The 14,784-nt window shown below is 47.1% G+C and overlaps 1 protein-coding gene across 4 annotated transcripts in view; it reads right to left on the minus strand.

Annotated features, from left to right (window-relative positions):
• Positions 1-14,784, minus strand: part of RBM27 (RNA binding motif protein 27) — a 691,940-nt gene that overhangs the window by 96,487 nt on the left and 580,669 nt on the right. For all 4 annotated transcript variants that reach the window (XM_085618112.1, XM_085618111.1, XM_085618110.1 and 1 more), the window contains one exon: positions 14,128-14,232. In XM_085618112.1, coding sequence (XP_085474238.1) covers positions 14,128-14,232 — 105 coding nt within the window. The remainder of the gene's footprint in view (positions 1-14,127; positions 14,233-14,784) is intronic.

Consider the following 14,784-nt stretch of genomic DNA (forward strand, 5'->3'; position numbering starts at 1 on the left):
GTTACAATGATCCTCCAGACTTTGTTTTGAATAACTTACATGCATTCAAACTTCTGGAATAATAAAGGTGCTTGATGCCACGTGCCAAGGAGAGAGAGTGAGCCTGTCTAATTGACGAGGACCTGTATGAAGAATGTCATATTTCTTTTTGATAGAAATAAGTCTCTCCTCTGAAGTAAAGACTTTTCTGTCAGCTATGCTCAAAAAGGTGCATAGATAATTAATAACCAGAACTTGGCATTACATTCATTTGGAGGAAAGATGTAGATATGTGAGAGTTGAGCTGCGATTTCTGGTAAATTAATAATTGTGAACCAAAGCAGACTTGTCTTACTGAAATGTGCTACTACATGCACAGTCATTTACACAAGATTTAGTCTCCTACCTGTGGCCAAACTAAAAAACTTTGTAATAGTAATGAATACAATACCCTTTTCAGAGCAAGATATTCCTGCGTTCCTAAAAATGCTATATAGAAGTGCATGTTTTAGAGATCTAAGGCACATAGCAAACTGAATTCTGAAACCAAGGAAAGGTTTAGTGTCAGGCCGGCATTCTGAATTTCAGAAATTCACATCAGTTTGTATTACCATATCGAATAAACTGGGTGCCCGTAATGTACGCACCTTATACTAGAAAAAAAACTTTTATATGTATGGCCTTCAAACTCGTGGTACATCATCGAACGTCTTCAGGTTGATGCTAGAGATACTCAGTGACACGTACGTTGCTCAGACATTTCACTGTAATCTGCCATTTTAATTGTTTGTCAATCTGACCATATGTTTATTTCATGGGGCCTGGCAACCTCAGTACACGTTCTTTGGTACAATATATTGCTATCTTAGGTTTCACTAGTACATTTGACAATGCTCCAAACAAATTCTGTATCTTTTTTACTTGGGAGAAACACAGCAGGTATTGCTAAATACTTTTCTTGGGTGATGTAACAATTGCTTATCGCAGCGCTGAAAACACTGCATCCCAAAATTCCTGTATGTTGGGGCAATCCCTGATTATATGCAAAAACCTTCTCCAAGTCCATCCACATCTAGTGTATGCTCTGAATCTCTCTTTTCTGATCAATTTGTTTGTTGTCCTGAGATAGAAGTTGAAAGACAAACTACTTTGCACAAGAAAGTATTGAAAGTGGATTCGTTTTCCTTCTTGGGATGGAACCAAGGGGGTCCACCACTCGTTTTTTTATAAGAAGAATGGCTTCTTACTCCAAATGCTCCAGCTGATGTTGAAAAGAGCAAATTTGTAACATAGCAAAAGAGATCTTGAATCTCAAAGTGCATTGTTGTGTCAGGAGCAATTTCGAATCTCTCTGCTAGACCATAAGAAGTGGTCTAACGCGCATGTAGGACAATTGGACAAGTCACTGAAGACGGGACGGGACAGGAGAGTCATTGTTTTAAGCTGCAGCAGAAGACTGTTCACCTTTGCTGTCAAGATTATTTTGGGGGTTAATTGTTGATGGTTTCTCATGGTAACTGTTCTCCAGATTTCAAGCAAAAACACTAGTAATGATTTCCATTTATCAAGGCCAACCACCTTTTAAGGTACAGCTTTGACTTTTATTTTATGTAGTTTCTCGCCAACCTTGGAGCTAAAAGCAATTGTTCCTAGGAAAAAACAAGCATTGGCATAGCCAATAATTGGCATAGCCAATAGGTCTCGCCTTTGGGATCTTACAACAGAGCAATCGCACTTGACACTCCCATGAGGATAGAGTGAGACAGCCTGTGGATTTCGGGTGAGTCAAACCTAGCATATCAGATAATGTATGTGGAGTGTAGCTGAAAGCACAAAGACCAAGCGCTACATGCTGGAAAGTGAAAGAGACAGCCTGTTTAAGTGTGGCAGGAGGCTTGTTTTTTATTAATTAAATAAGCAGAATAACAGCGAAAAGTCTTTTCAGAGCGGGGGCAATAAGGCGAGGGATGACAGGACTTTTCTGAGCCGCTGAACCCTCTCTCGCTGCATCTGCTGGCAATAACCAATGACCACGGCTGTGCACCCACTTCAAATATAGTTTTTAAGAACGCATTTTACCACATTTCCTTCACACACAAGTAACATTTTTATTCACGTTCTGCTGCCGTTTCTTAGAACTTCCGACTTCAGCAGATAATTCAACCAAGGCAGATGTAGACGAGGGAATGTGCCGAGGATCACACAGTTTTCTTTTTAAACTGGAATGCGAGCGTAGGTTTTTGGTTGTGTTGCAAGTCAACCTTCAGCAACCCGCACAGTCGGCAGAGTAGTCAGGGAAGAACAGACCCCAGGGGTTATGCTTTCATTCATGCCCTCTCATCCGCACCGGTTTGTTTTGAAAGCAAAGTGAAGCAATGTATTTATTTGTAACAGGTGCGACCGGTCTGGTGCAGAGATGAACGCGCACACGGATCCGCATCATGGGTTTTGGAATACGTGACACTCGGCATGCTCTGCCTGGAGCGATGGTAGTAATGTGTCATGGGTTCCGCACCGGGTGGGGGCTGCTGCCCTTCATGATTTCACTCAAAGCAAAATGGCGCCATCTCTCCCTGCAACATCGTAAAAAAAAAAAATCACATGGTTATTTTACAATGTTGCTGGGAGCTATGCTGCCGACACTTTGCTTTGGGTGAAATCATGGACGGGAGACAGCCGTTTGGCCGCCATCATTTAATAAAACGGAGAGGGAGGGCAGTGGGGGGGATATTGAAGGCACTGTCATCGAGGAGGCAGGGCGGGATGTTGATGGCACGGACAACGGGGAGGGAGGGCGGAGGGATATTGAAGGCACGGTCAACCAGGAGGGAGGGAGGGCGGGGGGATACTGATAGCACAGGCAACAAGGAGGGAGGGTGGGATATTAAAAGTACGGTCAACGGGGAGGAAGAGAGGGGGTTAGAAAGCACGGACATCATCAGTGGAAGGAAGACAACAAAGCACGTCCGCTCGCTCCTGTGGGCAAAATGCCGTGGGAGTGACCCACGAGGACGAGGAATGAAGCTGCCACCCTGCTCGCAGCTGCTCGCTCCCGCAGGCAAAACACAGTGGGAATGAACATTACAGAAGAGGTGGGACATGCACCCGCCTATAGACATTTGCGTGCTTTCATTATTTGAAGACACACGCAAAAGCCAATTGAATGTGTGTGGGGGAGACAGACCCACACAGAGTAGTTTAGAGTACTTACAAGAAGCCTCGCAGAGCAGCTCATGCACGCTGTGCTAGGCTCGACCTAAAAAGGGTCATCCTGAAGCTACGATCAGCGCTAGCAAAGGCTGCATGAATAGCCTTGCACAGCCTATTCAAATGTCAGTACTACCGAAGATATGTCTCAACACAAGTGGCCCTTCTTGAAGGATCTCTTTGAAATCTTGTTGCTTTTCTACAAGCGGACCTCAATCAACTTGTCTGCAAAAAGTCTCAAAGGGGTCCTTTAATAACTTCCAACCTGGCATGTTGCACTTATGGCTTCACAGCTGATATCCAGGAATTCATTTTTCTTGTCTGAAAGAACATTCGTTTTTCAGGCTGAAGCATGCCTTTTCTTAGTTGGTGAGACCCCCTCTGAACTGGGCTGAGGATCCATACTTAAACCGAGACGATCCTTCAGTGGTACTCTGCACTTTTTAAATACATGAAGGAGATGCTTTCACAGTAGTCTAAGGTCGTGCTGGGTTCAGAGGGAGAAAGGGAGTATGTCAAGAATCACTAATATTTTGGCCAAAATTGAGGTGGATAAAAGGTGCCTGGATGGCAGACCGTGATCGCTGATGTGATGCACAAGTTACTACTTGTGTAACGATATAGCAGTAAGAGCCATTAGTTAGTGATAGATTCTTTACCTTTGACTATCCCCAAGCTTCAGGCTGGATCCTGAAAGTTTTTGTAGCAGTACCCCTGCGCGTCAGTAGGTGGCGTTGTGCGGCTCTGCGTCCGTCGCTGGCGCCGTAAGCGCCGAGATGACGTCACGGAGACTACTTAGGCGCCACCCATGCGCGTCTACGTCAGTTCTGTACACAACTTTACGCGCCAGGAACGCAGAGCCATGAAAGAAACTGACCACTGGTGCCAAGAAACTAGGGCTCTGAAAGAGCTGACCTTAACATAAGAATCAGTTCGCTGAACGGGGAGGATGGGTGGGGCGGTAAGGAATCTATCACTAACTAATGTCTTACAGATATATTGTTACACAAGTGGTAACTTGTGCATGTGAAAGAGACACGTTAGTGATAGATTCCTACCCTTAGAATAGATACCGCAGCAATACCAACCCCGGTGGAGGGTCTGCGAACAAGATTACACCAGAAAGTCACAGAGAACAGAACGGCCAAAGAAGCCATCTCTCTGGACCTGACTGTCAAGGCAGTAATGCTTGGTAAAAGTGAGCAGTGAGGCCCACGTAGCTGCCTGACAAATGTTCTGCAAGGAGACGCCGCGTCCTAAGGCAGTAGTGGCTGCCGTTGCCCTGGTGGAATGGGCACGCAGCCCCACAGTAGGCTCCTTCTTAGCCAATGAGTAACAGGCCTTAATGCAGAGAACGACCCACCGAGAGATGGTCCGCTTGTGCACAGCCTGACCTCTTTTGGCGCCTACTTAGCCAACAAAGAGCTGGTCATCCACCCCGAACGGTCGTGTGCGCTGCAGGTAGAACGAGAGCGCACGTTTTGGGTCCAGACGGTGGAGCCTATCTTCATCTCTCGAAGGATGCGGAAAGAAGGTGGGCAAAGTGATGGTCTGCCCGATGTGGAAGGGCATGACAACCTTTGGCAAAAAAGAAGGAAGGGTCCTCAAAACCACCTTGTCCGGATGAACAGAAAGGAAAGGAGGTTTGGAAGAAAGAGCCTGGAGCTCACTCATTCTTCTGGCAGAGGTGAAAGCTACCAGGAAAGCCGTCTTAAGTGTGAAAAGACGCAAAGGACAGGTATGAAGGGGTTCGAAGGGAGCGCACATCAGATACATCAAGACAAGGTTTAAGTCCCACTGAGGAATTATGAATGGCACGGGAGGAAACTTGTGCGTAATGCCTTTTAGAAAACGGTTAACAACCGGGGACTTCAAAAGAGAAGGCTGATCTAGAAGCCTTAAAAAGGCAGAGATGGCCGAAAGATAACCTTTGATAGTGCCCAGAGCAGAGTCCGCTGGGCCAAAGAAAGAAGCAACAGAAGGACTTCAGAAAGGGGATCCACAGCCTTAGCTTTGCACCATGCCACAAACATGTTCCACCTGCAGGCGTATACCGTCTTAGTGGAGGGACGCCTGGCTGCCAGAATGACATCACAGACTTCGGGAGGAAGATCAAAAGCTGTCAACTGTCGCCACTCAATCCCCACGCATGGAGGTGGAGGCTGAACAGGTTCCGGTAGAGGACCGTCCCCTGCTGCTGCGACAGAAGATCCTCCCGAAGAGGCAGTCGGATCGATCGTCATGCTGAGTAGCTCGGGATACCAGTATCTTCGTGCCCAATCCGGAGCCACAAGGATGACGTGGGCCCGGTCGCGCCGAATCTTCTTCAGCACTCTGGGCAGAAGTGGTATAGGCGGAAAGGCATACAACAGACCGCAACTCCACTCGCGACAAAAAGCGTCGCCGAGCGAGTGCTGCCTCGGAAATTCCAAAGCGCAGAACTGATGACATTGCGCCTTCTGTTCGGTGGCGAATAGATCTAGCCAAGGCTCACCCCACCGCAGAAAGAGACTTCGCGCCACGTCCAAGTTCAGACGCCATTAGTGATCCATCAAGCACCTGCGGCTGGGTTCGTCCGCCCTGGCGTTCAGAGAACCTGCCAGGTGTTGAACCACCAAGGTAATGCCTTGTTGTTCCAGCCATGTCCAGAGGCACAGAGCCTCCTGACATATGGTCCAGGACCCCACTCTGCCCTGTTTGTTGCAATACCACAAGGCGGTGGTGTTGTCCGTGAACACCTGCACCACACTTCCCAGGACAGAGGGAAGGAATGCCTTCAGTGCAAGTCGGATTGCCCAAAGCTCCAACAGATTGATATGGAGCCGGGACTCCGCCTAAGACCAGAGGCCTCTGATCTCCGCATCTCCCAAGTGGCCTCCCCATCCCAGGAGGAACGCATCCGTCATCACTGTGTGCTCCAGTTGGGGAAGGGAGAGGGATCTGCCATCGACCCAATCGCGATTCGTGAGCCACCACTGCAATTGCCATGCAGTGCCCTCCGAGATCCGGACATGATCGGACAGGTTGCCCTAATGCTGCGCCCACTGGAACTTCAGGTCCCACAGCAGAGCCCGCATATGCCATCTGGAATGTGTCACCATCAGGCCCCGAAACCGAAGGGTCATCCTGACTGAAACCCGGGACAGAGATCAGAATCATAGCCTGAATATCCCGGACTCGCTGCTCGGGAGGATAAACCCGAAACAGCGTCGAATCCAGAATAGCTCCGATGAAGGGGAGCTTCTGAGAAGGACTCCGGTGCGACTTCGGCACGTTGATGGAGAACCCCAGCAAATGCAGGAGGTCGGCCGTAGTCTGAAGGTGGTTGACGACTGCCTGGGGCAAGCCCGCCTTCAACAACCAGTCGTCGAGGTAGGGGAAGACTGACACCCCCGACCTGCGCAGATGAGCTGCGACCACCGCCATCACCTTCGTGAACACTCGAGGGGCGCTGGTAAGGCCGGAGGGGAGCACGGCAAACTGAAAATGCTCCTGGCCTACCGTGAACCACAGGTAACGCCGGTGGGCCGCCAGGACGGGGATGTGAAAATATACATGCCGCCACGACGAGGATGTGAAAATATGCACGTCCAACGCTACCATCCAGTCTCCAGGGTCGAGGGCAGCCAGGACCTGAGCCAGAGTCAGCATTTTGAACTTCTCCTTCCGGAGGAAGCAATTGACGTTCCGGAGGTCCAAGATGGGGCGCAGGCCCCCTTTGTCCTTCTTGGGGACCAGAAAGTAGTGGGAATAACAACCACTCCCTACTTCCGGCCCAGGAACGCACTCGATGGCCCCCTTGGCCAAGAGGGCCGAGACTTCCCCCTGGAGAAGTACCAACATGCGGTGGCACCGAGGTGGCATGGCCGGAGGGGAGGACAAAAAGGAAGGGAGTAACCCCTGCGGATGGATCTGCAACACCCACCTGTCCGATGTGATATCGCGCCAGTGGGGGAGGTGGTGGTGGATTCTGCCACACACCGGCGTGGGGTGCTCCACAAAGCTCGGATTAGGAAGGTTTGGAGGTAGAAGCAGCGGGGCAGAGGTGGACTGACCCCCACGCTGATTCCCAGACCCGCCCCTGCAGAAACCGCGTCCGCGGCCACGCTGAGGCTGGTTCTGCACAGGCTTGCTGAAGGAACGTGCCTGGGTGCCTCTGCCGTGGCCACGAAAGGAACGAAAACCAGGAGTGGCCGGGCTTTTGGTGGAAAGACCCAAGGACTTGGCCGTGGCCCGCGAGTCCTTAAAACACTCCAGTGCACTGTCGGCTTTATCGCCAAACAGGCGAGTGCCATCAAAGGACATGTCCATGAGCGAGCTCTGAACATCGGCGAGAACCCGGTGGATCGTCGCCAGGCGTGGCGACGAAGCGCCACCGTCGTAGAAATCGCCCTGCCAAGAGAGTCAGCGGTGTCCAAACCACACCGAATGGCGAACTTAGCCGCATCCTTACCCTCAGCAACTGCTTGGGACAGCACAGCGTGGACCTCTTCAGGACACCGAGGCGACACCTGAGCAACCGTATCCCACACCGCGTGGGAGTAGCGGCCCAATAAGCAAGCGGTGTTCATCGACGCAGCCCCAAGCTGGCCGAAGAGAACAACCGCTTCCCGAACTGTTCCAGCTTCTTAGAGTCCTTATCTGGCGGAGCCGTGGTAAAGGCACTCTGCAACGTCGAGGCTTGAATGACCAGACTCAGGCGTGGGGTGAGTAGTCAAAAACGCGGGTTCACAAGGCGCCGGGCGATGATGCCTGGTGACATTCTTATTCACCGTAGCCCCTGTGGCTGGCCTCGATCAAGTGCCCAACTAGACGTCAGTGAGGGCGTCGTGGAAGGGAAGCAGGGGCTCCAACGAAGTAGATGCCGTCTGGAGCCCCTCAGTGAGGAGATTAGTTTTGAGGGCCGCCGTAGGAAGATCGAGGTTGAGGCCCTCAGCAGACCGACGGAGCACTATCGTGTAGAAGGCACCCTCCTCCATGGTAGGCGGGGGGAGAGGCAAACCCCGGGTCAGAAGAGACATCGAGGTCGCCGGCGTCCTCTAAGTCGTCCACCCAGTCCTGCTCGGAGTCACACTGACGGGCAAGAGGGTCCTCGGACTCCTCCCAGTCATCCTCCACCTCCGTTGCAGGGGTAACAGACCGCGGAGCAGCAACATACGGCATCGGAAACGGCGCCAGCTGGGGCCGAGCCAGCGCCGCCTCCCAATGCGGATCCCAGATAGGAACGAAATGGTCCTGGAACTGGGGCAATGGCGGAACAAACTGCACCCCCTGCGGCGTCAGAGGTGGGCCGACAGCGCTGGACCTCGTGGCGCCGGAGCCAACGGCGCAGGATCCTGTGGCGCCGAAGCGGGTCCGCCGGCGGCGCAGAGCCCAACAGGATCTGGACATGGGACCGCCGGGCCCGAAGGCACGCCGGCTGGAGCCCGAGGCCTAAAAAGACGGTCCATGGTTGCAAGGAACTCTTGCACCTGTTCGGGAGTCGCCGATGGACCCGGATATGGCGGGTAGGCCGCAGTACACCCTGGCTCCAAAGGAGCCGCAGGGGCAGAACCCCTGTCCCCCTCGTCCGCATCAGAGGACCGGCTGGGGGACGTTGGAGAGCAAACACGCTTCTCCGACTCCGAGGGCGAAGACTTGGAGCCCGAGGAGCGACTGCGGCCCCGCGAGCGTTCCCGGGACCTGGAACGGCGTTGGGACGAGTGCCGGGCCTCCAGCAGCTTCCGGCGACGGCAGGCACCACAAGACTTAAATCCAGGCATCCCTACGTGCACCAGGAGAAAATAGGGGGGAGACAAAAGTCTCAAAAGTGTAGTCAAAAAGTGACTAAGGTACGTGCTCTAACTGGATCTGCTCTTGCCTGCGCGAAAAAATAAAGAACGGACGTCAGCGCACATGGGTGGCGCCTAAATAGTTTCCGTGACGTCATCTTGGCGCTTACGGCGCCAGTGTCGGACGCGGAGCCGCACGACGCCACCTACTGACGCGGAGGGGTACTGCTACAAAAACTTTCCGGATCCAGTCTGACACCTGGGGATATTCTATGGTAAGGAATCTATCACAAACGTGTTTTTTTCAGATAATACAGATTTGGAAGGTATGTTATTGTGTTTGCCATTTTGTGTTTTATTGCAAATACTAATAAAGTGTTTAATTAAAAAAACAAAATCAAAGCCACTAATATTTTAACTTTCTGTAAAGGAATGTTCAGCTTGTTAAACCCTCTGACATTTATAGGCAACATGCCTTGTATGGTAATGCTGGCAGAAACACACAAGAGTATTTGCTAGGTCTGAAACCTGAGTCTTCTCATTCAGCTAAGGTATGGAGATGATGCATCCTGGAGGATCCTGAAGCCATCCAGATGGAAATTTCAAGATGGCACACTAATTGTCTTGGAGAAACATAGCTGGAAAATGTTTTGGTGAAGAGAATACTTTCTTTGGCATATGCCCTTTGTGCAACATATTGAAGGAGTAGGGAACAATTCTGGAATCATATAATCAGTATTTGACTACTTTCTAGAAAATAAGCCCAGTGAAAAGACACATTTAACAGATTTTACTGGTGAAGATGCAGTCACTACTGATGTCTTCGAAGTTGGTGAAACTGTTTAACTATACAGATTTAAGACTGTCATTCAAGTTAAGAAGAACCTCTGAATCAAAGGAAAACCTGAGACTAAAGAACAGTGTCACAGCGTAGAGAGCTTCAACGTCCATAATTCATGTCAAGAATGACCTTACCAATCTTTCAGGAACTATTCTACTCCTTTGGAGGTTAAGGGATAATTATGTATCTGAAAAGGAATTACAAGGAGGTAAAGGAGCAGGCTATGATTTGACAAGTTGCAGTGTGAAATAGTGGAGTCGCTGTGCTACAGTAGTGTAGCGGCCCAGAATGAGTACAAATACAAGATCTGTGGTGGGCTTAAGCCATGTCCTTGTGAGTAAGAGGATGTCCAAATGGATGTGGGTGATGAAATCAGTGTTCTCTTCTGTGTCCTTGTCATCAATTGTAAGAAAAGGCGGAAACACAACCAAGCGTCAAGACTGATATCAAAGTCCTTCAGCTGGCCTACCATACCAATCCCCAGGAAGCCTACTGCAAACAATCCTTTCTAAACCTGAGAAGACCTCCAAGCCAAGATAGATTTTTTCAGACGAGGAACGTTTTGATGAACTCTGCAGCATTGTTGGAAACCAGATGTGAAGCTTGGCTATTGGTCATCCCATGAAGACTGCCTGTCATCTACGTAGGACTTTATTCACTCTAGTTCAGGGGGGTTTATGAGTGTGCCATCCCTAAACATAGGTCTGTGCTAGATAACCATTTACAAAGCTTCATGAAACACTGAATTTTGCAGTTCTAACCACTGACCAGGAAAGCACAGGTGAAGGGAAGGGAATCTGTTTTTGTCACTGATGCTAATGTAATGTAAGACAACTCCAGGTTGTGACTACCATTTACAGAAAATATCATTTGGATGCAATATAAACTGTGCATACCAAAACAGATGATGGCAGTTATCATGCCCCTGTGTATCAGGGAAGCCTAATGGAAAATCAAGATAATTACTTTGTTACAACAGCAGCATGGCAATCTAGGAATATAAGATTTGTGCTCCTATTAGCTGAAATCTCTTGCAAATTTCTAAAGTTACTAATCCCTTTACCTGGAAATCAACTGTGAAAATTTGACTATACAAAAGCTGTTCAAAGGGCTTTTTCTTTCAACAAAGGACTGACTGAGAGCAACACTGCTTGACTAAGGCAGAACCTGATCCTGTCTGAACCATTTTGTTAGACTACAAGCTTCTTCATTAACAGCAACACATCAAACTGATTGGAGTTTGTGAAGAGTTGCCATCAATTGTACCCTTTTAGAACATTTAACTTGGTTTGCTCTAGGGTTTGCTATGGGCTGCTCCACTGTTGTTGCCTGAGTGGACACTACAGAGCATTAACCCTACATGCCTGCAACCAGTGCATCCCATGGGGATGGTTTATTGGTGTTTTTGGGAGGCTCTTATACAATACTATCACTAGCAAGCACACACTAAAATATAAATGCCACTATTTAATGCCACTTTTGTTTGTTTCCTTCCTCCCCAGATGGCCTAAATTCACTTTAAGGCCTGTCCTCTGTCGCTTTTGGGTTGTGTCTGACCAGCATTTACTATGTTCACATTCCTCCTGTGCAAGCATGTGGGCTAACTTCTGGTTGGTCCCCATAGGCAGGGCCACTGGAATCATGAGACCGGGGAGAGACAAATTATGTGACTGGGTTGAGTAAATTATGCAGCAAGAAAAGGAAAATTATATGGCTTGAAGCAGCAGAGTTTGCAATACCATTTCTTGATTATTTGGTCTTTTTTACACTTGTTAAGATCGTATGTGCATTGGTTACAGCACATTTGTACCAGTTTAACACCCAAATACAGCAATAAGCACCAGAAATGTGACCAGTCAACCTTTGCAAAGGGCATTCCAATGCACGACAATACATGTTGCTTAGTTTTTATTAACTTTTGAATGGTTTAAGCTAGAAACACTTTTTTCCTAAAAACTGCAGATCATGAAGCAGATGAGGAAATATGTGGCAAATGCGGAAAATCTAAAACTATGGAAAAATCGCTGAAGCCGCACAATTGCATAATTTCCGTGGCCCTGTCCATACACACACTCATGGCTGTTGGTTGCACAACTGATACTCTAGGGAAAAACCATACAGGACATTTCACTGTCTGTCTAAATTGTACACCGGACACTCCTGGATGGACTTTACAGATCTACCATGACAGTCTACATCTAGTGCATACCTTACCCCTTTGCAGCTCCTGCGTGGACCTGACAGCATTTACCCTGGGATCATGTATGGAGTGCATTTATGTCGTTACTAGTGACACTCTTATTCAGGTTCTTTAAAGCATTTACAATGATCCACACTTTCACCAGACACCCCAATAAACAAAAGTAAACCACGTACAAAGTATCTGTCATCCCTCTTCCTGCCAATTACATGCTTATGCGGAGTGAACCGGGTCAAGATTAGAACATTACTCTGGTCAATAATGTAGAGCAGAAAAATGTTCTCATAATGTTCACAATGTAATTCAACTTCCTTTCAATCAGCCGCTCCATGAAAAGTGTGACCGCCTACTCAACTATTAATGCACTTTGGTGGCCAACAGCAGTATGGAGCACTATACAAATGCAACTACAACACATCTGTAAGCAGCTTTTCACTTAAGTAAATTTTGATCCACAAAATCTCTAATAAAAAAAACAGGAAAAAATGTCACTTGCAAGCATGTTCGTTTTTCTCCAAGCACAGCTCTGCTCAATGGGCGTCTGTAGTTATTTACTACCAAACAGTTTGAAGATTGAGATAATTTTAACTCAAGATATGAACGTTTTTATTTCAGCTCTAATATTTTCTATTGAGGATAGCCTATTTCGACAAGAACAAGGACAGGGCAAGAACATTTTGTTTTTAAGAAATCCCCATTTAGTCTTTAGCCCAGCCAATCTGCCTAACTTCAAAGTGACTTTAGTTTATCCAGGTCTTTGATTAGTTGTCAGAGCTCATAGGAAGCCTCATGCATACCTGTTGTGTCCTGATGAGTTGCCTTGTGGAACAGTAAATATGTCGCTGAGATACAGCTGGGGAAATTAAGAACATAGGCCCATAAAGGTTTCAGCAGTAATGGAGGTAATGCCATATTTTACGGTTTCCTTAGGCGGAGGCCTATTTATACAAGCAATTAATGTATATTATTGTTTGTTCTGTGATAGTGTGCTACTTTCGAACTGCTACAGAATAAATCAGTGGTATTCAAAAATCCATATCTATAATGTTCAACAAGCCTTTGGTATAGAGGATTTCTTTACTTTGTTCCCTACCTAACACTCAAAAACCATCAGATACCTGCTTTGAATAACGGGTCTGCAGTCAAGTTCCTTAGAAAATAACTGAGGACTTGAAAATACGCCCAGAGTAGTCTAAGTAAGAACCAATGACCTAGGAATAGGTTTCAGGAGTAAAAGAAGCTAATAACTGATGTCTCTCTCCCCCTTGTCTTTCACAAAGGTCATTTATAAAGACGACACCCTAATAGGTTTGACTACAAGAGTTCTGATCTGGGGCAATACTGTGCGCAAGTTGTAGATCAGCATTTCAAACAGATGAAGAGAGAGCAGTGCAAGTCCAGGAAAGTAAAGGCACCAAACTGATTCTTTTCTGTCTTTCCTATGCAGGTGAACATGCTACTTAAACCTTTACTTGTATGGGTTACTAGGTGAGTGTTTATTCTCAACCCCTGTTCCCTTCAGGTTATATCACTGCGTGAGCTCACTTACAGTGGAGAATGTATGACTGTTGATTCAAATAGCCTCTGCAATCTTACCAAAGAAAATATTGAGTTCCAACAGGACCTGGCAACAGAAAAGCTAAGGTACTGTGGAAGATCTTGAACTGGTTCATTTATTTAAAATGTAAACTTAAGGTGAATTTACATTTGTGTGTTCTATTCTCTCATTCCTGTAAGGCATTAAACTGAAAAACAAAAACAACTGTACCACTCTATATAGCGGGAAGAGTAAACTCTTGTTAGAGAGTCCAGATAGCTCTTCGTTTACTTTTCTCCAAATGGATGTAAAATGTCCGAGAAAAATAAACGGTTTACCACGCTTCTGCTGCATTAAAGACAGAAGAAGATCTTCCATTAATTGCCTTGACTAGGGAATTTGTTCAAATTACAACTCATCTAATTATATTACCCAAATTCTCGTTCTTAAAATGGTGCAAAAAATGTAAATCACACTTTGAGGTTAAAAAGTTTAGAAGGCCCAACTTTTATTCCCGACACCATTCAACTGAGCGCATATAACAGACAAGTACTAGAAAATATCAGTTTCATGCAAGAAATAATTAGCATACCTCAACTTGCAACTGAGAAAGCTTTTTCCGCAACTCTGTTGCGTCTTCTCCAGATGTCAGCCTTTTGTGAAAATCCATTTCAGCATCTAGCAACTCCTTCTGAGCCTTTAAAGAGGAAAGCAAATCATTTTAGATGTGTATATATATATTGTGGTAGTCATAATATTTTGTCCAGTGGCAAATGATGAATTGCTATCACCAATGTAAAGCTTGCTTCCAAAAATGGGTATTCTTCTATATAATGGATTAATCAGAGGCAGTACCTAGTGACAGTCAAGCAGAGGAGCAATACAATACTAACTTGGTATCTTATTAGCAAAGTCAACAAGGATCTTCAGAATGGGTAGCTGGGTTGATCAGTGAGAAATTTGCACACAGATAAAGTATCCACCAGAAATATTGTTACCGAGGGTAAGTAACTTTTTATTCATCTGATGGATACTTCTTCCCGCAGACTTCCTCACCTTTGAACAGACTAAGAACCAATAATGCCCTTGACTGGTGGGACTGCAGGACTAAACCAGAACGTTGTGAAGGACAGACAAGGTAAGGTGCCCATCTTTCCTCACTTCTGTATCCATGTAGCAGTGTTTGGTGAAAGAATGTATGTTAGACTGGGCCGGGACAGAATTTCAATTCCACCCGATTAATCAGAAT

Source organism: Triturus cristatus, chromosome 7 (genome assembly GCF_964204655.1).
Source record: "Triturus cristatus chromosome 7, aTriCri1.1, whole genome shotgun sequence".
NCBI classification, from domain to species: Eukaryota; Metazoa; Chordata; class Amphibia; order Caudata; family Salamandridae; genus Triturus; species Triturus cristatus.